Source organism: Clavelina lepadiformis, chromosome 7, assembly GCF_947623445.1.
Source record: "Clavelina lepadiformis chromosome 7, kaClaLepa1.1, whole genome shotgun sequence".
NCBI classification, from domain to species: domain Eukaryota; kingdom Metazoa; phylum Chordata; class Ascidiacea; order Aplousobranchia; family Clavelinidae; genus Clavelina; species Clavelina lepadiformis.
The window spans coordinates 16,959,154-16,981,669 of record NC_135246.1 but is presented as its reverse complement, the minus strand read 5'-3'; the positions used below and the strand labels follow the sequence as shown (position 1 = coordinate 16,981,669).

General features: G+C 35.3%; 2 protein-coding genes across 7 annotated transcripts; one reads left to right on the top strand and one right to left on the bottom strand.

Annotated features, from left to right (window-relative positions):
* The first annotated feature begins 64 nt into the window (after nucleotides 1–64).
* On the top strand, nucleotides 65–3,350 carry LOC143466242 (cilia- and flagella-associated protein 410-like). Its single transcript, XM_076964882.1, has 9 exons — nucleotides 65–253; nucleotides 760–778; nucleotides 1,312–1,358; nucleotides 1,479–1,604; nucleotides 1,723–1,829; nucleotides 1,925–2,201; nucleotides 2,290–2,380; nucleotides 2,516–2,656; nucleotides 2,799–3,350. The coding sequence occupies exons 1-9, from the start codon at nucleotides 174–176 to the stop codon at nucleotides 2,835–2,837; spliced, it is 927 nt and encodes a 308-aa protein (XP_076820997.1). The 5' UTR covers nucleotides 65–173; the 3' UTR covers nucleotides 2,838–3,350.
* On the bottom strand, nucleotides 3,340–21,632 carry LOC143466241 (multidrug resistance-associated protein 1-like). 6 transcript variants are annotated; one of them, XM_076964878.1, is made up of 38 exons: nucleotides 21,499–21,632; nucleotides 21,236–21,412; nucleotides 20,773–20,898; nucleotides 20,310–20,453; nucleotides 20,001–20,120; nucleotides 19,750–19,871; nucleotides 19,476–19,598; nucleotides 18,913–18,995; nucleotides 18,604–18,730; nucleotides 17,904–18,078; nucleotides 17,606–17,726; nucleotides 17,373–17,506; nucleotides 17,188–17,289; nucleotides 16,701–16,802; nucleotides 16,444–16,590; nucleotides 16,194–16,351; nucleotides 15,992–16,118; nucleotides 14,026–14,202; nucleotides 13,857–13,925; nucleotides 13,626–13,724; nucleotides 13,456–13,539; nucleotides 13,184–13,289; nucleotides 12,974–13,079; nucleotides 12,552–12,723; nucleotides 12,326–12,446; nucleotides 12,136–12,225; nucleotides 11,473–11,623; nucleotides 10,953–11,112; nucleotides 7,461–7,551; nucleotides 7,204–7,312; nucleotides 6,906–7,032; nucleotides 6,546–6,647; nucleotides 6,276–6,422; nucleotides 5,947–6,105; nucleotides 5,558–5,724; nucleotides 4,840–4,954; nucleotides 4,588–4,667; nucleotides 3,340–4,321 (listed from the first exon to the last, which is right to left on the bottom strand). In XM_076964878.1, exons 1-38 carry the CDS (start codon nucleotides 21,532–21,534, stop codon nucleotides 4,210–4,212), a joined length of 4,668 nt encoding a protein of 1,555 aa, XP_076820993.1. In that variant the 5' UTR covers nucleotides 21,535–21,632; the 3' UTR covers nucleotides 3,340–4,209. The 6 variants fall into 6 exon arrangements, 4 of the variants coding, with proteins under 4 accessions (XP_076820993.1, XP_076820992.1, XP_076820995.1 ...); XM_076964877.1 differs by lacking the exons at nucleotides 10,953–11,112; nucleotides 11,473–11,623 and adding exons at nucleotides 9,930–10,053; nucleotides 10,263–10,449; XR_013118728.1 differs by lacking the exons at nucleotides 3,340–4,321; nucleotides 10,953–11,112; nucleotides 11,473–11,623 and adding exons at nucleotides 5,237–5,367; nucleotides 9,930–10,053; nucleotides 10,263–10,449 and having other exon boundaries at nucleotides 4,649–4,667.
* Between the last annotated feature and the right edge of the window lie 884 nt (nucleotides 21,633–22,516).

The following is a 22,516-nucleotide window of genomic DNA, read 5'->3' as shown; positions in this document are numbered from 1 at the left end:
ACAGCTACATTTAACGAAAGATGGCAACCAGGAACAACGGGTAAGTCCCTAATGAGTGCTAGAGTCATGGTTGAGGAAAAGACTCATTTGGTGAAGTTGAAATTTCATTAATGATATTGACGTAAGAAGTACAAAGGATGAAGTCAAAGTGATAAACTGACACCAAACGCATCATGGTCAAATTGACTGAAAAATTAATACTAGCACGAGCTAGAGCAAACGAACTTACTGGGGTGAAAACATTAAATTGCTGGTAATTTGAGAAAGTGAATTAATTTATTAAATACAGCAACTTAAACTAGGCCTATATAAATAATACAATGTCAATATTGCTGTTGGTTTATTCGTTGTTTTATATTTTTTTTATATTACTTTATTTGAAGTCAAGTTTTAAAAAATGTCAAGATGTTGCTTTTCACAAATTATTTAAAACTTTTCTAAATTCTAGTCTGAAAAGTATGGTAGTATTTCACAACAAATCGTGCGTGTAGAGACAGAATTTTCAACGTAACAGTATGCATAAAAGCTTTTTTGCTGTTAAATTATTATAAATTGGTGTTAAAACAACTAGTTTGTCTTGTTTATGTATTATGACTTATGAGTCGTCATGAATCCAGAGAAGTTTGGTGTGAACATTGATAAGTCTTGTTAGTTGCGTGTGTGCCACTTTTTCTGCTTTAGTGTAATTTATTATCAATGATTTTTTCACTACTACTAGCCTCTAATTCTTACTGACTTCTTTATAATTTTTGTTTGAAGGGGAAATGGATTGACAGACGTAAGTTGTGTTTGTAAAATTAAAACATAGAATGTAAAAGTATGTAAGTACAATGCTTCATCAATTATTCGTACCTCGTTTAGCAAGTATTTGATAATCCAGTCATCTGATGAAATGGCTTTATGTTGTAATAATACAGTAAAACAAACAAACTGTGAATCCTCTCATAGCTATAGCTAAACAGATATAGCTTCGTACTTGAAAGGAAACAAAAAATTTAAGAGCCTTGTTTTAAATCTTAGATATACAATATATTCGTACAACACAAATATTCGTTTTTTTTTGCTTATTCTTACAAATTTCAAAAATCAATGTTCCCACAAGACCAGATGATCAAGGAAGTACTGTATTGAATTCATTGATATTTATTAACAGATAACATTTATAGTTTTCGATTTTGTCATAGATGTTTGATATTGTATTGCAAATATCTATTGCTTTTCTTTTTAAAATTTTCTGTTATGTGGGAAATGTTTAATTCATTATTTCAATGCTTTAAACCGTCATTATTTAAGTAATTAACTTTTATTTAGATTTCCATACTAGAAAAAGTTCCAAACATTGAAGTGATTAATGCAAGGTTTGTGTGTTCTAAATCTCAACTTTAGCACAGCTAATTACTCAATTTGTTGTTACTTTTCAGTTAAAATAATCTTGTCATAGTGTTTATCTAACTATATACTTAATCCTTATTTTGCAGTGCAAATCAGATTGAAAGTTTAGAGCCGTTATCAGCATGCACTGGGCTGAAGGAGCTTTATTTGCGAAAGAATCAAATTAAGTCTATTTCTGAGATTACTCATTTAAAAGATTTAAGAAATTTAAGGTAAATGTAAAAAGTTGATTCGTAATAAAGTTTACGTTTTACTTGGACCAACAATTGCAGAAAAATGGTCCTTATTGGTCAACTGTTGATTTTTAGCCTAATTGACTCTAATTGGCAGATTATTATGGCTCTCTGGCAATCCTTTCAGTGAAGGTATCACAGAGGAAGAATACAGACTATCTGTTATAAAATATTTACCACATCTTCATAAACTGGATAATATCAGTAAGTCAAAATTTCTATCACTTTGTTGTGCTGTAAGTGATGTATTTTAGACATTGTTGTTTATTGCAGTAGTTAACTGTTTCTTGTTATCATAGCTGTTTCTAACAACGAGTTGCAAAAAGCACTGGTAAACAAATTCGATGCAACTGACCCCTCCTCCACCGCTGGCGAGGACGAAACTAATTCTCAAGAGAAAGTGGAAGATACTGCAGAAATTACATCAACATCAGACAACTTGGATGGTGATAATGAAAAAACAAAGAGTATCAGTGATGCTGCAGACAGGACTTCCAGTGCTGCAGTAAGCGATGACGGAGATGCCAAAGATACAGGTTCAGAGTCCGCAATTCAAATGACACTGGAAGAGACAAAGTAAGCACCTTACATATGAATCTAAACTTTGCTATCTACATCAATGACTTTCAACGATTTTAAACCTGTCTTTGCATGTATTGTGTAGTCAACTGCGAGTGCAACTAGGTTTTAAACCAATTCAAGCTACCAAGCTTGGGTCCTTTCCCAAGCAGCACAAGCCTTCACGGGGAACAATGGTTTGTTTTAAAGCTCTTTTACTACATTCACAATTTTGCTAAACTTCATACCTCCAGTTGAGTACAAATATATATCCCTTATTTAGTGCCAGTTAAATAGTAGTTTAAATGCATTTACTTTTATTGTTTTTACAGCTTGCCAGTAGTACAGGTAACAACATTCTAACTGCAACTTTGGCTCTAGTAGAAGAGTTAAACGAAGAAAACTTGCTTGTGGTACAGGATGCCATTCAAGAAAGATTGATGGGTTTAAATGCCGTTAACAATGTGAAAGAGGTATTTGATACTGTATTTATGACAATTCATTCATTCTTAGTGAACTTTATCCAGGTTTAATAACCTCGTAATAGTCATTTGAAATCTACTAATATTTAAACACAGCTTATCTTAACATTGATAAAACTCTTCACTGTGTCAGGTTGAGACAGAGAAGCAACTGGATCTGCTTCCAAGTTGATGTAGTTGTGGAAGCAATCATCAAATGAAATGATCAAGAGCATGAATTTTTACCAAAGTACTTCCATGATCAAACTATCACATTCATTCCAGCAAAGCCCATGCTTTGGAAATCGCAATATTTCGGCAATTAATTTCGTATTCACATGCAATTGATTTTGAATTTTTTTATTTGCTGCGTTATTGCTACGATTGGTTCATAATTTCTACCCAAACTTGACGATTCTATGGAAGGCTAGATTTTCTTCTATTTTCCTGTTTTAATGTACATATTACACAACTGTCATAAAGGAACCTTGTAACAACAATCAAAAGAATTCTTGGTCAAGTGTCATACAGTAGTGATGTAACAGTGTGATTTAGCTGTAAAACGAAACCCTATTTCTTGTAGTTTTCAATGTACGTTTTGTAGCTTGATGAGGTTTCCCAAGGAAACTGTTCATATCACTGACTGTTTATAACTATCGTTATTTAACAAAGTATCCTAAATACAACACAAACTATTGCTTCTTCACCAATTATTTATTTTTTTTTACCATTTTTTCTAAATTATATGAAACAAAATGACAAGCACTGTTAAGCGTTAGAACCAATGAGATTTTCAATAATAGAAAAGCAATACTTCAACCATGTAGAAAAGGCCTCATAATAAAAAAATTTACAGAATGGCAAAAGTGACACCTATATATAGTAGAAAAAACTACAGAATTACCAATGGAACTGGTTATTTGTTGAACTGAATTCGGAAGTTGGAACATACGAAAAACCCTATGAGTTAAGCACTTTGCGCACAGGAACTACGTTTTTTAAATGAATTAATCAAACACAAATAAAACAAACCTACAAAAAAATTAAACTGACATGCAGATTGTAACATCTAAACTACAAATATGCACTATACAAACAACACTATGCATGTGAGCATTTCTATACACTGTAATACTTTGATGTTGGCGACATCAGGGTGCAGTAGTATCTAGTAGAAATGTTCAAAAAGTACAAAAACTTGGGTACAAATGTTTCTTAAATAACGTCTTACAAGATGCTCAGTAAACTTGCTCCAATTCAGAGCTTTTAGAAAACATTTAAGAATTATCCTAGAAATCTGAAAATTACTAATTAGGCGAAACGAAATCCAATAAAAAATGGTTGAAACTGTGGGAAAGCAGCACAAAACAATGCATTAGGAGGTATGATATTATATCTAGCATGTGTATCAAAGTTAAAACAAAAGCAGCAGTGGATAACTGGATAATATGGCTAAGCAATAAGTAATAATTAGTGGAACTATTAACTAGCAACCTCACAAAACATTCTCAAAATGACTACTAAAGTAACTCATAAACTATTTATCTTTTGAAGCGATGCTCAGGTTAAGCAAGTCCGGCATCCTTCGCCATTTCATAGAAAATTCCTTTCTTCGGCTTCAGGAGATTTGTTGGCGAGTCAAACTGGGCAATACGACCGGCATCAAGGACCAACACCCTAAAAAATAGAGTGGGCTAAGCATTGTGGGGCCGTATGATACAGACTTACCCATGATGCATGAATAGCAAGTTAATGAAATGGAAATTAATGTAAGGTTGACCCAACTGCAGATATGCAACATCATACAAAGAGGCATGAGGCAATTATATTGTGATAGAAATAATTAGAGATTAAATTGAATGAACTGAATTTAGCTGCAGGGAGAACGCCTAGAAAATTCTTAGGCATTAATGCAAACTACAAAATGATTAGGTGAGTTTTACCTTGTACTGTCCATGATTGTATTCAGACGATGAGCAATCGTGAAAGTTGTGCATTCTTCAAACTGCACTCTAATAGTAGCCTGACAAGAGATAGTAGTAAACAAACATGCACCTCAGGTCGCAGTAATAGTTTTAATAGTAAAATAATCAAATAGGCTGCAACTTGGATCATGGATCTCCAAATCAGAAACACAGAAGATATTATTTCATGAAATACATACCATGAAATCATGCTCACGTCATATAACCAACCTGTATGAGATCATCAGTTTCCAAATCTACAGCGGCTGTTGCTTCGTCAAGGACCAGTATCTTGGACTTTCGTAGAAGAGCACGTGTAAGACATACAAGCTGTCGTTGGCCAACACTGAAAAGTAAACGGAAGGTTTAAAATGCAGAAAGCGATACCCATTTGTGACCCAGTAATCAACAGCAATTTTTGAAAAAAGATCAGTTAGTACAGGGGTGGGCAACATACGGCCCGCGACGGGATTTTGAGCGGCCCGCAGACAGTTTCCGGTCTTACATGATAATGTGGCCTGCGGCCACATTCTGCCGCAATCCCTGTATTGCGTCACTGAATAAGTCCAAGTTTGCCAACCTGAGAAAGATGGCCATAAATCTACTTGTTCTGTTCGGGTCTACATACATTTATGAGCAAACATTTTCGACCATGAACATTAATAAGACAAAGCTGCGTTCCAATCTATTCAGGAATCCGGCCCGCCAAGTACTTCATTTTCTCATATCAGGCCCGCCGACCGAAGAAGTTGCACACCCCTGAGTTAGTAGGAGCATAATTGTATAACTGAAGAAGTAACACTTGGAATTACAAAAAAACGTGACAAAAAATGCGAGCTAAACAGAGGTTTAGTTTTCAAGAGCTGTCCACTTCTAAATGATCCCACTATGATTACATCTAAACTTACTTAACATTATAAAAGCTGTCTCACAAAGCAAACTACAGCACCTTAGGTTGTCTCCTCCCTCCGTTACTTCGTGCTCCAGCTTATTTGGAAGATTTATAACAAAATTTTTCAGATGAGAGTGTTCCAAAGCATCCCATAGTTCATCATCTGTGTAGTGATCAAATGGATCAAGATTCAATCTCAAACTCCCGGAGAAGAGCACAGGATCCTAGCAAGTTAAAAATAACAAAATACAAACCTGTAGCAAAAATTCTGGGACACCTGTGTAGCATTATGAACTTGTAATACTTGTGATATACTACTGACAGTGAGTTGTATGTGCCATGTACCATGTGAAATATGCAAATGAAAATTTGCTCATGCTACAGAAATAAATGCAGTAACCATAACATAACATAACCGCCAAGCAATCAATGAATTGGATTTTTACTTGGGGAATTATGGACAGCTTAGACCTCAGATCTTGCAGACCCATCTTGGAAATATTTTTCCCATCAATTAAGATGCATCCATCGACTGCTTCGATGATTCGAAAGAGAGCTAATGTCAATGAGGATTTTCCAGCACCAGTTCTACCAACAATTCCAATCTATAACATAAAATAGGAAAGATATCATTTGTTGCACATTTAAGGAAATAATACCCTATTCTACGACTGCAGGAAAATTATTTTCTATCAAAAATTTAAAAAAATGTATTTAAAAGTACCACGCTTAACAATTTCACTCAAAACCCATGCAAAGAAGTGTAAAAAGCCACCTTCTCTCCGCCTTTAATATCAATCGATATGTCTTTCACAACCAGGTCCAGCTCCGGTCGATATTTTGTACTGTAATTTTCAAATTTTATCCGGCCATCTGCTGGCCAGTTATCAGGAGGTCGTTCATCGTCCACTATCAGTGGCGCCTAAACACAAAAGCAAAAATACAGCAATATTAGAAATTGAAGTGATACGGCAAAACAACTACAACTTTAAACTTGCAAAATTAATGTGGTTCTGATACTGTTAAAACCGACTATAGTTTTTACTTCTTGTTTCACATTGGAATATTCCTCCACCCTTTCAACGGCAACAATGTTAGTTTCCAGCTCACTGGATTGCCTTACCATCCAGTTCAGAGTTTGGGTTATCTGAAAATTAAATCCAGAGATGAAATCCGTAAAAATGTCAGTGCTCATACCTGAAGAGACATCTTAAGGTTTGATCAGCTGCACATTTAAATCTAACTTCCTAAATCTGCAGCTGAGAATGAGATTATATGTGTAACATTTTTATTTAGTTTGAAAGTAACTGTATGGTGCTCAACAAAATATGAAAAATATATTAATAAATTATGCAGTACGGTAAGTAATGAAAGGTTTAGTAAATCATATAATGACAATCTTCACCTGCATGGCGTAAGACACAGAGAGACCGACCACTCCGTCACTGATATTTCCTTTCGCTGCTACAGCAAACACAGCAGCGAAAAGAATCATAAGATTTCCGACAAATTCTAACCTCAGTGCTAACCACCTACAGATAAAAGACTTATTTTAGAATAATATAGATACATTACAAATGTTATTGTTAAATCAATAAAGTGCCATAACTATTGTCGTTACTGCTTCTAAAGTGACCAAATTAGGTTTACTTGCTTTATATTAAGACCAAAGTCCTATTATTTGAATTGCATAATGTAATAACCTGTTAGAGACAATGTTTGGATAATATGACATTTGGTTAATATCAACTTTCTCTTCATTTTGTTTGATGAAGCTCTTTTGCAAGCCGTAAGCTCGAATGGTACTTGCACCTATGCGCAATGTCCGACAATGTTAATCATGTCCACAAAATTTCAAAAAAATTAAATTTGGCACGATTGGATGCATTGATGCATGAGTCATAATACATAATAAGATGCATGCAGTGATTTTGTAAAAAAAAACAAGCAAACATCGCACCTGTTACTGTTTCACCAAAGTGAGAATAAATTGGCGACCGACTGACCGATTCCAAACGCTTTAGTTGGCGTGATGTCCTCACATAAAATCGCTGAAAAAAAAGGTGGCTTATTGAGTCTTTTCAGTGTTCTTGAAACAAGATCACAAGTATCAAAAATATTTTTCTATTCTACAAGACTAAAAAGTGTTTTATTTTCAAAATGACAGCAAGGGTAACTGGGTCTTTGGATTTCATACAAGTTTCTAGTTTAAATTGAATTTTTCTCAAACCTAATTTTAATAAGGTTTGAAAAGAAACTACCCAATGCACAGACTAAATAAGATAAGTCATCAGGTAAGATGTGTTGAGCAAAAATAAAACTATTCTACTTCCAAGCAAGCAAGCTAGACTGCACTTTTCTAACACCTGCACTAGCATCTCAGCCAGTATTGCGCAATATAGGAAGTCCACGATCCAGTAATAAACTAACTACATCGGTGCAAAAATACTTCATAAAATATAATTCTAATTTCTTACATGCCAGGCAAGAAGAAATTATAAAAACAACTTCTCAAATAAATGAGATGCAAGAAGAACATGAGAAGAAGTATCAGTAACGATTGAAGTAAAAGTGATAAAAAATAAGTAAAAACCACACAAGTGAAAAACGCAGCCAATTGCATGGTGATAAATGGCAGAACAGCATATACCCTGCGATCTTCATATGGCAAATGCCTCAATTATTTAATAATCTTTAATATCACTACAATAATATGTTGTCATATTAATACTTAGTGGTGTCAAACATAAAAATAGCACATAAAATTTTTTACTGTGAACTTTAATGTGCTGCAATCTTAAAAACTCTTTCACTACAAAAAGACAAACACAAATTCATGCGTTGGCTTCCACTTGCCCATATCACCAACCTGTAAGAAACGAAAACAATCTTTAGACACGACTCTACAGTCTACACCGATACTAACAATACCATTACTAATAATACTAACACTAATTGCAAACAATGTTATAATGTGGGTGGAAATAGAAATTTTGTTGAAAATGTAACACCAATAATACTGAACAATTATGTCAATGCATTTTATAAATTTCTCTTGCATGCAAATCACTTGATAACAAGCAAACATCAGAAAACTTACAACATGCAGCACTGCACTTACAGCATGTCAGAAATGTAAAATGCAATTTCTAATGATACACCTATTTTGAAATTTTATAGTAATTCCGATCATGCACAAAACAAAGATTCCCTCACAAAAATTGCTACCAATTTTAAACCTTTTCAGGACATAACTAAAGTCATTTTTAAATATTTTCCCCTCAATTACTGCCACTTTATAACTATTCTGAGAGCCCCTCCATCGGCATATTGTGCAAGCTACGACAAAGTTCTCAGAGGAAAAGTCTTAAAGTGCATTAAGACAAATAAACTTCTCAAAAAACATCTACCTCGAAAACTACCTTTGGGAACTGCGGTACTAAGTTTCACTATAACTGAAATTGCAAAGCTTTTGAAACATGGACTTGGTTATTCGTTTAACTATAATTTATACTCATAAAAATGAGTGGGAATTTCGCAACATTTATCCTGTCAGATAACTGAATACCAAAAGAAAATCTTCAGAAAGTATATGATGTTTTAATTGTGGTCAAGCAAACACTAACTAAAAAGCATGTTATGTTAAAAGCTGCGCCTGTTAATTTTCTGATTTTAAGATTAATAAACCAATTAATATACCAGATAAACCAGTTAATACCAATGGCTTAACTGATCGTAACAAAGCTTTAAAACGTAAAGATTTTCTGTATATATATACTATTACAGAAAAAGTCACCATTGTCCCGACCAATTGGATCATTTGAGATAGGCAGAAGTTAACAAACATTTTTTTCTAACTGTACAATTTCTGCCAGGAAAATAGGCACTAATGTTTTGTAATTCACCAAATAAACATAATTTTGCTCATGTTGTTATTTTTCACATCCAAAATAACTATTTCCAGTTTGGTAGTCAATGTAGCAGTACATTCTGAGATAAAAAATTGGTCGTCATTCGTGAGTTTCAAATGATATTGTAAATTAGCAATTATAATACAGTACTACTACTACTAATACTACTTATACTAGGTTGTAAATCATGCATGAAATGGTTTGTTATAAAGAAATAGATAGCCAAATAATCAAATATCAAACTTCAAGAAAGCGGTTGGACTTCTGGCATTTCTGTTTAGCATTAATTAAATTGACTTAGTAAATAAATTTCTTGAAACGCATAAATGTATGAACATTACCTAAACGTGCATAATCGCATGCACAAATGGTATACAACATAGGCTACATGAATGCTTTCACACACAACATAAAATGCTTCGGTCCACATGGCAACGAAGTTAATAATTAATTATTAAGGGTTCCTCAATTTCAAGGCCAGATACTGTGCCTGAACTACAAAAACAATCATTGCTCACCTGTATGAAGAAGTAGAGGATAAGAATAGGACACAGTGCGAGTGTGAAATAAGGTGTGGCATAACAGATGACAAACAATGTCCCTAGAACTTTGAACATGCAGTTGAAGAACCAAGACAGCACTCTGATTGAAAATAAAACTTAATTTTAAACATTTCACAGGTCAGTTGTTTTTACAGGTGTATCTAATTATGCAAGATCATATCATATCATATGATGATATGATCATGACATAGGATGATATGATCATATCTATAAATAACACATTTATAACAAACAACTGTAAAACAAAAAGCAAAAATTTAACAGCAAAATAGCAATGAAACCCCATACTTGATCAGAAGATCGTCCATCACATCAATATCTTTACTGCAGCGATTAACGATTCTCCCCGTTGGTGTCTGGTCGTGAAATGACATTGGCACTCTTAGAATGTTGTGGAGCATAACATCATGCAGATATTGGGCAGCCTGCAAGCAACCGCTGTACAAAGAAATCCCTTCGAGAAATACGCACAAGCCTGGGAAAGTAGTTGGTAGAATGTGACAACGAGTTACAAGGGAAGTAGAAGTAAAGGAAGAGTTGATGCCCCCATCTCAAGAGCAAGAAATGATGAATTAGGTAGCATCAGAAAAATAAAATTCAATTTTGCACTTTCTTCAATTGCAGTACATTAAATTTATAATTACAAAGAGAAAAGGGAAGGTAATAAACGTTTTTCGTCGAACAATCAAATTGTACGAAACATCAACAGTGATAATAATTAATCAATCAGTACAAAAATTCCCTTCAATATAAAAAATGGGTTGTAATTCTTTGGAACTTTTATCGCCCTAAACTAACAACTTAAGTCACAGGCTTGCGGAGCTCTGTGTTTCCTGATGTAGCTTGATATTGATCCAGACCTAAACCTACAGAAAGTAACCATTCATGTTACGTCGAAATGTGCCTTAAAAGTGACAAATTTATACGAAACATCAAGACCCAGTGCCGATTGTCTGCCATTTTGAAGCATAACTAAACCTGCACAAAGTAATATAGCAGTAACAGGGGAAAGATGACAGCAGCAAACACCGGGGTTCCATAGATAACGATAAAAATTGTAGCCAGCGAGCTGAAGAGTGTTACCAAAAAGGAAGACAGAGCCCTTGGTATGACCTCATCAATCAAGTAAATGTCTTTGCTGGTCATAAAATAATTGAGTCAACAGGTATTTGGGGGTTAAACAAATAAATAACAAACAATGGGAAGATTAAGTCTGGCAAAATGTATAAAAATGCTTTTCTAAGTTGTTAGTTGAATTCTGATTAATCGAACCAATATGTAGTTTAAATAAAAACCAACAGTTTTCTCCTTATTAAATCATCTATATCTACGACCAGAATTGAGTTACAAATTATGTGCATGCTCAAATTTCAATGGCTATTTTTGTAATATCAAATCTATTCACATTGCTGCAGGATAATAGAAATTAAACACTTCCAAAAATCATAAAAATTAGAGCACTGATTAGATTCTACTGGTTGGATTTCTGATAACCGACCTGAATCGATTAATAACTCTACCAAGCGGAGTTGTGTCAAAGAAAGACATGGGTGAGTGAAAAACTCGAGAAATCATGTTGACATGGATAACTGCCGCTGCCGCAACAGAGCCGGATGTCATAGTGAATGATGCTAACATCACCAAGAGAGCTGAAGATCAAGCCAGTTGAAGAGTTAAGCTACTTTTTAATAAATTATTTTAATAGATGCACCAATGTAGCAATAACCCTGCGGACATCTTACAAGGCTCATGTAAAACACTGCTAATTAATCTACATTGTACAATACACAGTGAAGCCTCAGTATTGCAAACCACCCATGAGACTAACAAAAACTCATCTTACTATCGGGGCAGTCATATTTCCCAATTTTGGTTTAAAAAGCCAATTACTCAATTTTTCTTCGGGTGCGATAATTATCTAACATAAAGATTTCCGCACATGTCATGTGATAAAATTGTCCCTGGTGCAACATAAGGTCATCACCCGAAGGCATAGAGAGCCCGTTTATTCGACTCAAAACCATGGAAAAAATTTGAAAATGGAAAAAAGCTTCCATTGATGAGGCAGTCTTGTTATTGGGTTGGTAGCCATCTGAGGTATCACTCTATTAACCAGGTGAATAAGTTGAAAGTATGAAGCTTGGTCATGCATAGTACTGACCCTGAAACACTCCTAAGCAACCGAACACTGCAAGTCGTACATCAGTTCCATTCTGTGTGCCGTCTGGATTGACAGGATCTGTGCTCCAGTCTGTAAGGGTGAGTGAAATATGTCAAGCAAACAGTTACAATTAAGTTTTCCGTAAAGTCAACTCAGTACCGTAAAAAACATGTCTTGTTTTAATACATACCTGAAAGCCAGATACTAGAATACACGCCAGCTACGTTTTGCATGATATAAAACAGGATGATGAGAAATGAAAGGAAGTATCCAACTGAGCTCATGTACGAAATAAACACTGAGAGTTTTACCTGACAATACATTGTTCGTGAAAATGCATCGGAGATCCTAATTTAAATATGTTGCAGAAGAATTAAACTTCAAGAGTCATAAAATAATCTTCAGCGATGTCTTACATTTCCCGTCTCAGCTTTTTCGCGTTGAATCAACTTGCTTTCTTCTTTCTTGGGTGGAAGGTGACAGACTCTCTCTTCTTCCAATTTCTTCTTGAGGGGAACAAATTTACAGACCGGACCATGGATAGGAGTGGTCACATTTCCTGTCCCCATACTCATTCTACTTTGCTGCCTGTTAAAAAAAGTAGATATAAATTGAGACAGTAAATATGGATTGGATAATGATGAAATGGGAAACACTGATAATAGAAATGTTAATAAAATCATTGATGCATGTAACTACAAATAAAAGTGGAATAAACCCGAACAGTTCTACAATAGAAAATGCTGTAAACGAAAGAGGCATATTATAACATTTTGCCAATGTATTTTATACTCAGACGAAAGAGATTTTAAAGAAAACCAATCAACCAAGTCATTGCCTCATAAATTTTCTCCTGGCGTTTGCAATCGCGTCCTCTTCAATATCCACTTCATTATCAATGTCTTCCTCATTTAAGGAGAACATGTCCGATGTCATTGATAAAACTGAAGCAAAATCTTGCTTTATTATGATAAACGTGTAGAGTTTATAACAACCTTTTTTCCAATGCTAGATAGCATTTATTTCCCAATTTCAACAAGAAGTTTACCCGTTGGGTCGCCTTCAACTTTTTCGTCATCTTCCGTCACAGCATAATTTCGCAAAAATTCAGCAAAGGCACCATTCTTGTTCAACAACTCGTTGTAATTACCAACCTGCGGTGTGAAAGATATTTTGGTATGAATCTCAAGTTTGCTATCAGTCATGACAAATAATGCAACTTACATCAATTATAGATTCTCTTTTAATATATACCACGAAATAAAATATCTGCATCAGAAGACAAAATCCTAAACATACTTTAGAAGTTCACTCTCTCACCTCAGATATTTCTCCATTGACAAGGACAAATATCCTGTCAACTTGTGGAAGAAAAGCTAAACCATGAGTGACTAAAACTCGAGTCTGTTAAAAGAGTCTGTTTCAGTATAAAGAACTGCAGTACGTTGTACTAAGTGATGCAATCCAAAGAAAAAAATGTAGGATATTACCTTTGTTTTTAAGCAACCATCTGGACCAAGAACATTGGTAAAAATATTTTTACCAACATGGGAATCCACAGCGCTTAGCGGATCGTCAAACAAATATACCTGGTAATGAACCAAATCTTTGTTTAAAACTGCAATTCTTTACACAAAGTATTATTATCAACTAAAAACGTATGCTAGGTTTAAGAGAACTAGAGACTAAAATTAGAGATTTGAGGGGAAATCCCTGCTAACCTGGGCATCCTGATAAACAGCTCTTGCAATTGCTACTCTTTGTTTCTGTCCCCCAGACAGGTTGATGCCCTGGTTAGAATAAATTATTCAAGATAAAAAACATATGTAACAGTGGAAAAACAGCCCAATAATTGTATTAGATAAGAGAGTGAAGCCAAGTCGGTTATACCCTTTCTCCAATTTCAGTATAATCTCCTGCGGGTAACATTTCAAAATCAGTTTCAAGCTCACAAGCCTTGACTGTGTCTTGATACTTGCAAGGATCCATTTGTTTTCCAAAGGTGATGTTATCACGAACTGTAAGATTCTGTATCCAAGCTTGCTGGGGCACATAAGCCACTGATCCCTAAAAAACATTTTTTTTTTTAAACAAGATTTCATCATACTTCATATCACGACACCTAGACGGTAGTTTACTGTCTAGTTCAGGGATGTCCAACCTGCGGCCCGCGGGCCACATTGCGGCCCACCTGAGATTTTTGTGCAGCCCGCTAGTCATTTTCACTCCAAGTAGTATTTTGGACTTTGAATCTTAGCCTAATTAAAATGTACCAGTCAGCTCTTTGTGTATCCATTTTTCTTGAAATTTAGTAGGTTCTGCGGCCCATTGAATTATTTCAAGTGACAATGCGGCCCACTATAATAAAAGGTTGGACATCCCTGGTCTAGTTACTTAATAGTAGGGTATACAAAAAGTGAAAAAGCAAAGTTCCTGCAAGTAACTATTAGATGTTTTATAGATGGAGTAACTGATCCTATAGACCAGGGGTGTGCAACCCGCGGGCCAAATGCGGCCCGCAAAGGAAAAATATGCGGCCCGCGGAGAAGTGACAATTTTGAACGGTGTGCGGCCCGCGAAACGCTAATTTTTTGAAATTTAAGGGGCGCCCAATAGCTGAAATGGAAGACGAAAATTGGTTGTGCGAGCTAGCTTTCTTGGTTGATATAACTGTGCACCTGAATGAACTCAACACAAAACTGCAGCGAAAAAGCCAGTATGCGAATGAGATGTATGGCCACATAAAAGGCTTTATGACCAAATTACGACTTTGGATAAGTCACATGCAGACAGGAAATGTGTTTCACTTTCCAACTTTGAGAGACTGTGGAATGAATTTGGAGAAGAAGGCTGAATTTGTAGAGCAACTTGAAAAATTGTTGCATGAATTTTCAGCTCGTTTCAAGGACTTCAAATCTCATGAACATTTGTTTGAGATATTCTCTTCTCCATTCAACACAGATGTTGACAGAGCACCAGCTGAAATCCAACTCGAACTGATTGATCTCCAACAACAGAGTGATTTAAAAGAAAAGTATTTGGAAATGAATCTTGGCGATTTTTACCGAAAACATCTCACCCAAGATGACTTTCCACATTTGAAAAAATTCATAGCTTCAAAAATGGCACTTTTTGGCTCGACGTATTTGTGCGAACAATTTTTTTCCAAAATGGGCTTCATGAAATCCCCCTATCGATCGGTTTTGACAGACGAACACTTGGAAAATGGACTTCGAATTGCTAGCACTTCCTTTGAAGCAAATTTGGAAAAAGTTGTCGGGAAAATGAGCCAGTTGCAAATTTCTCACTGAATTCGTTTAAAGCGGGTGTGACAATAAATTTAAATTGCAGTTTTCTTTAGAAATTCCTGCGTCTTAACTTATATTTCTGCAAGGAGATAACCCCTAATAAAGTCACAAGACCAATAACGAAAGAAACTGTTATTGATTTTGTGCTTTTAACTACGTGTATGTTAATTAAAGGTGTGGCCCGCGGTTTCAACCAGTTGTTGGGATCTGGCCCTCTTGTACAAAAGGTTGCACACCCCTGCTATAGACTACTCAAAACTCAATAGAAGGGTTCCCAACCAGGGTTGCAAGGGAACCTTCTAGGGGTTGTGAAACAGGGATGTGCAAGGGAAATTTTTCGGAATAGGTGTTTAGAAGTATTTCCTAATTGAAGGCCACATTTTTGTAGAAACAAATGAAAGGCCATACTTTTATCACCACTAATTTCGACAACAAGCTATTACTATTTGACATCTTATTCCTGCAGGGGTGTGAAAACATATTAAAAGTTTTCGATTGGGATCGAGGAAAGCAAAAGGTTGAGAACCCCTGTGTGAGATTGGACATACTTTAACTGAGACATGCCCCTCTACTTTCTCCATATCGCCCAGCAATGCGGACATCAGTGATGATTTTCCACATCCCACCTGGCCCACAACAGCAGCCAGGGTGCCCTCTGGTACTGACATTGTAATGCTGCGGAAAGCAAAGGCATCGTAATTATTAACCAACCTTTGAAAGTACAGAGAAAAAGAAAAAATGTTAGTTCACTTTTTAAGAACATCGTCTTCCTCCTTGTCCCACTTAAATGAGCCGTTTTCAATTTTAATCGCATCCTCCGATGGCAAAGATGGGCTGCGATCGACATTCTTTGGATCCAGTTCCTCGTTGTTTAAAAATCCTTGAAGTCGCTGTAAACTCACACTCGCCTGCAAATGTGAAATTGAAGAAACTGATAAGTGATGACCAACACCGATTTATATGACCAGGCAGCATAATTGACGGCTTTTAATTTACATACTTGTACGAGGGATGTTACAACCATGGGCAACATGGTCAATGGAAACCTAAGCAAATTGAACAGGGAAAGAGACACAAATGCTTTCTGTGCGTCAAGAACATTTTTTTCATCTGACAAGACATATACAGCAAATGTGGTGCAAGAAACCTTGAAACAGTTGAAAGAAATTCAGCAAACAACAGGAACCCAAAAGCATTTGATGTTAAATACAAGATAAAAAATGAATCACACTAAAACACCTCATCTGGTATACTAACCATAAAAGGAGCACAGACAAATGTAAATGAAGAAGCAGCATTTAGGTAAGCGGCTCTCCTTAATTCTTTCAGTTCCTTTAGACGAATTGCTGCCACTTTATCCTAAACCATGAAATAAACAAATGCTACACATACTCAACAAAATCACAAAACTATCCAATAAATGTTTATTAGTAATAAATTGATGTCAAAAGGAAGTAAAAATAGAAATCAGATATGTATTAAAAATATATATAGCTGTTTAATAACACGGATCAGCATCAAAACCTATGGCAAACAGCAAAATAATTAACTAACGGATGGTAACGTGAAAATATACAGGCATGACAGGGTGCATTGATAATAATGTGCTTTAAAATGGGGGCAGTTATTGTACTACGATAAAAAATGCTTAGCCTAAGGATACATAAGATCCACAACCAAAACAGGTAACAATTCATACTGCTGTTCATCAGTCACATTAAGACACAACCCATCCGTAACTAACCTTGAATGACATTTCCCATGCATACATTTTAAGAACTTTCATTCCGTTTAATATTTCATTCATCAGCTTGATGCGATCATCCTTGTAGGTCATTTGCTTCACCTAAACAGAGAATGTAACGGTGCTTTCATTCATTTCAACAATCCAGCAAGCACATGACGGATGATGCAATGCAGTTCACAAACCTGAAGGGCCCTGGCCTTGCTAGCAATTAATGCATTGATGGGAATAAGTAATATCATAACACCGAGTCCTGCTAGGACGGAAGGGCCGAGTACTTGCCACAAGAAGTACAACGCCAGTATTATCTGAAGTGGACCTACATGAAAAGTTAACACAAAGAAGTCGAAAGCCTGTAATTATCATCATGTAAATAACAATATATACTTACTTATAACGGCGGAAAAGTACTAGTTACCTGACCAAACAATGTTGAGGTATGACATGAGGTCCATAAACCTCTGAGCGTCCACCGACATCAGGTTCACTACTTCTCCAACAGTACTCTGCTTACGAGCTGCGTTGGACAGCACAAGTGCCTGGAAAATAAGCAAAGTCCGTGACTGATGTTGAGTCCAAATCCAGTTAGCAATTAGAAATGGAAATAGATAAGAAAGCTTCAGTAAATTCAACCCAATAAATTAAAAATGCAAGCTGACTAACCAAGTTATGGAGTAAGTGTAAAAATATTTAAAAATCTGTATATCAAGAAATACCTTTTGATATATGGCTGCTACAATGGCTGAGCGCAATCTCATGCCAACAGTGAAGCAGATGTGGAAATATTGCTGTAGAATTACACTCTGGACGATCGCGATAACAAAAAGTCCAACTGCCAGAAAATAGCCTTGCCATTGGGGGCTGTCGCTTGAAGCAAAGGAAATAAGGGCACTGTGGAGAACAATGAAGTCTGCCATTAAGGGCAAGCCATAATACATCACAAAAGGTGCTTTTTAACATTTTGGTCACCATGGGGTCAAGGGCTCAAAGGTTGCCATACTAAGACAACAAAAGAAAGAAAGCAGTCATACAATCATGTTCAGGACAAATAATAACTACTAAAATGCAGACTTGTTCTTGATGCCAGAGGAAATCTTCATGTCCTTCCCAAATACCATGGGTTGCCCAGTAACACATAAAAGGTGAAGTACAAAAATTGAGAATGACATGGGGTAAAATGGCAATAAAATAGCATAGTTATGCTTGGCAGTGGAACAGAAGCCAATATTCTTTTCACGAAAAGAGTTATCACTGGCAGCCAACATGTTAAGTAATACTGGAAAAAAGTAAAAACGTGCACAACTCCACGTGTTTTATGATAGCAGCCATTGTAGTGAGTCATGGTTTCCAAGGAATATGAAATAAATAAAACAATGTCTAACATCATATTGCATATTTCAACTTTTATGATAGTACCTCAGCAATTGTGGACTGACAAATGCCAAACAGTCTTGAAGAACTTTGAGAAATGAACTGATCAAAAAGTACGGGCCAAATGTTTTGCACATGGCCCATAGAAGTGAGGCCTTTTTCTTTTGTTTTTCTATAAAAGAAACAGTGCTCAAAATATTTTGTTAATGCTCCATTGTAAGGGAAAACAACAACATAATCGCACCAAAAATGTATAAATAAAACTTGCAAAGACTTTGCTTTCAAAAATAGGAATGTACGGTAGTTGCGAATCGATGTGATTTCTATGCAAAAGATGTCTTTTTATCGTCTTACTTTTTTGTGCGATGAGAACCTCCGCTTCTTTCTTGGGCTCATGGTCTCCTTTCTCATCCACACAAGTGCCTGCTGCTCTGCATCTGGCATAATAAAGACTGTTATGGCACCGACTTGGCTAAACCTAATCCCGGGGATCAATACTGTAGTGATTTAATTGCATTCGTCTTTCAGGCTGGCGTGCACAGAGTAAGAATATAGCGGTAGGAATAGGATAATACCTGATATATGAATACGATAATATTTGAATACGATAAGGCAAAAGATATACTTAGGTCCACTGTGTGTTTTACCGCATAAATGGGACAAAAAACGTCACTCTCTCTTGACAGATTGAGGGCAAACACAATCACAAAAATGAGCAAAACTATTTTCTCTGTGCTTTTTCAAGGGAAAGTGCGCAGGTTAATAGTAAAGCAAAATTTAAATCTAAGATATACACCCCCAACTCTATAACATACAATCTGGTAAATATAATCTAAGTATAACACAAAACTTGGACTTGTTAATATTTAAATCCTGCATTTGCCCTGAAAATAACTTTGACAAAGTCATTGACATACTTGGCTAATTCCTTAAACCAATTCTTCAAGAAGTGCTTTGTAATATTTCCTGAACGGTCAGCTTTATTCAAAATCCATAAATCCTCATCTTTGATAGGACGTTTGTATCCATTCACCACCATTCTAAGACACTCAAAAAGTTGATAAAGCAAGAAATAACACGTAGGTGTGTGGTTAAGTAGATAGGTTATCGAAAATGTGGTGTCACAGTGAGCTCTATACGCGACAAAGACACTTTAATTGTAATAACAAATAGAAGTAGTTGTTTACATACTTTGTGAACCACCAAAATGTGATACTGGACAGAAACGTGGTTTCACTTTCTGGACATGGCTTATGTTCAACTTTTTTCTCATCTGTTTTAATCAATGGACCATGCATTTCTGTGTCATTCACCTATCAAAAACCTTGCTTTCTAAACTTTAAAGTTGGTTTAAAGCTAAAATAAAGTTAACTAAATGAAATATTTCAAAACAGGGTTTTTTCATTTCATTGCTATGTTAAGATTTGCAGATATTGTTTTACCTTTGCTCGAAAGGCTGAAGGACTGTCAGCAAAAAAGCAAAGGATAAAATTTACAATGACAGCACAGTATGACATGAAGAACGTAATGCAACGAAGAACTTGGCCATCAGTTAAGGGTTCCTAGAAAAAAGCAACAACAAATCCATTTTTTCATGAACGATGTGGAATGTAGACAGTTGGTATTCGTAAACATTTTCAAATATTTATACACATGGCTTCATAAAACACCCAATAAAACTTCATTTAAAATGTGCTCATAGTGAAAAGCAGAAAGCACAATTTTTTGGTAATTATCTTTCAGGGACTTACTGAAGAGCTACCAGCAATCAAGTCAATTTTTGATTTAAATGCAAATATCCAGAGAACTAAGAAAATAATCCAGTAGGTTGTCAAAAGTCCAGATGATCGAATTCCTTTCATACGATCAAATTGAAGCAGTAACGATGCCAAAGCCTGTTCGTAAATTTGTATAAAATATTTTATTATACAAAAAAGTTTGTATTGTGCATAAAATACATCACTAGTACATTGAAAATAAAACGCAAAAATGAAACGTCAATGGGATGTATATCTTACGAAATTTACTGTTGGTGTTTTAAAAATTTGAAAGTTTAATATGAACCCAGGAAGTTACATTATTTACTAAAATTAAGCGTGAAACTAAAATTAAACAAAAAATGAACATTTTATAGCATTCTTTTCTTTCCAATAAACAAAGATTTCTGAATTGCTAAAGTCAGTATGATAAAACCTAAATTGATAAATCACAAACCATTGAAAGTCCAACAATTAATGGAATTACGAGATCAACGGCAGGAACTGTAATCCCTTGACCCCATTCCCATATACTTCTTATCAGGTTTGTCCAAGCCAATATCCACAAAACCACAGTGGCAAACTATAAAAACAAAAAATACCTTCGAAGAAAAAGCAATGAGTGGGCATGGTCTGTGGTGTAATGTTTGAAAGTGAACAAGAATATACTCCAAGAAATAGCAGAGTTTTATCTCTCCAAGTAAGGTCAAAACATGAAATCGAAAACTAAAATCCTTCAAATTCTAAAATAAACACCCAGGGCTGCAAATTATAATCAGCATGACATGACCTTTCGGCAAGTTTGCTGAGTCACCAACACTAAAATAACGACACAGGCTGCCATACCAAAAGTAACAAATCAAATTAGAATATAGTAATATATATACCTCATGACAACAATCACATTCATATCTACTTACCACTTTAGCCTTAAACAGTCGTGATACAGGTATGTAGGACAAGTGTGAATTCCTCACAACCAGATAATATGGAATAACAAAGACCCACAAGAACACACATGCTGGTAAATCAAACACCAGTTGCTGGAAACAGTTGCTGAAAACCGGGTTCGAGCTGTTCAAAGTCTTGTCTTCATCCTGAAAGATATGTGATACTAAAAACATTGCAAATTACATATAACAAATATAATAAAAGTAAAGAGAATTGAACTTGTTGAACGCACAAAAAATTCTTCCCCACAAAACTTCTGCAAACTCATGGTGAGAACAAATTCCGACTTTGGCTTGTTCTTCAAATAACAGGTTCAGTTTTTTCCTTACTCAAATAAGGTTGCAGTTAAACACTGCCGACCACCTTTGAAACATAGAAAGAGGTTACTGGTTGATAAGTAGTAGTCTCCTATAGTTTACAGTGTTGAACGTAACTCAAAATTTAATTACGTAATTTAGGTGCCACATAGTCTTAAGTAATTACCTACTTTTCCTAATAACGCGCGAGTTGTTTTTATTATTGTTCATTGGAAAAACAGGTTTATGTCACAAGTAATTGCTAAACATCAAGTTTCAATTTTGCAAAAATTTTGATTCTTTTCGAATACTATCACTAGATATTTCCCAGAAAAAAATTATCTTTTCCAATGAAGCGTTTTCCATTTTACTTTTGTTTTATGTTAAAGACAAGTTGAACTGTAAATATAAATTATATATATATTCATTGTAGGCGATTATAATCGGACTTATTTTCTGACAAACATTTTTCCAAACTAATGTAACTATATCGATGTATAGTGTAATCTACTTTAAAAGTTTAGCGATATTACAGCTATAATTTCCATACTCGATTTATGGCCGTAGCAATAGTTACCAAAGGACAGTTATTAAGTCACTTTTTACAAACATTGCTTTCAGCTATAGCCCGGTTTTAAAAAACTACAGTATAGGCCAAGAGCCAATTGCAGACATCGCACGCATTTCTATTGTGTTTACATAGTGAGTACAGACAGATAAAACGCTCATTATCAATGATTTGTGTGCATAACATATACCTAAAAAGTACGTTGCAAGTATAATAATGTAATTTGTACCAAACGGCCAGGTTTATCTTTCGTAACTTGGCATTCAAAAATGTAAATTTATTTCGTTTCTTTATCATAAACTGGCGTGAAGATAAAAAGTTTGACATGTACATTGATGAGACTTGCTTGTGCAGAAGCCACTATTTCCAGTATATATAGGCTATTA

Coding starts and splice junctions, on each gene's coding strand:
- LOC143466242 (XM_076964882.1), top strand. CDS start 174: ATGGTCAAATTGACTGAAAAATTAATACTAGCACGAGCTAGAGCAAAC. Junction 1,605..1,722: donor AAAGATTTAAGAAATTTAAG/GTAAATGTAAAA, acceptor TCTAATTGGCAG/ATTATTATGGCTCTCTGGCA. Junction 1,830..1,924: donor TCATAAACTGGATAATATCA/GTAAGTCAAAAT, acceptor TTGTTATCATAG/CTGTTTCTAACAACGAGTTG.
- LOC143466241 (XM_076964878.1), bottom strand. CDS start 21,534: ATGAGTTTGCAGAAGTTTTGTGGGGAAGAATTTTTT. Junction 7,313..7,460: donor CTTTGGTGAAACAGTAACAG/GTGCGATGTTTG, acceptor CATTGCGCATAG/GTGCAAGTACCATTCGAGCT. Junction 4,955..5,557: donor GAGGGAGGAGACAACCTAAG/GTGCTGTAGTTT, acceptor TTTACTTTTCAG/TGTTGGCCAACGACAGCTTG.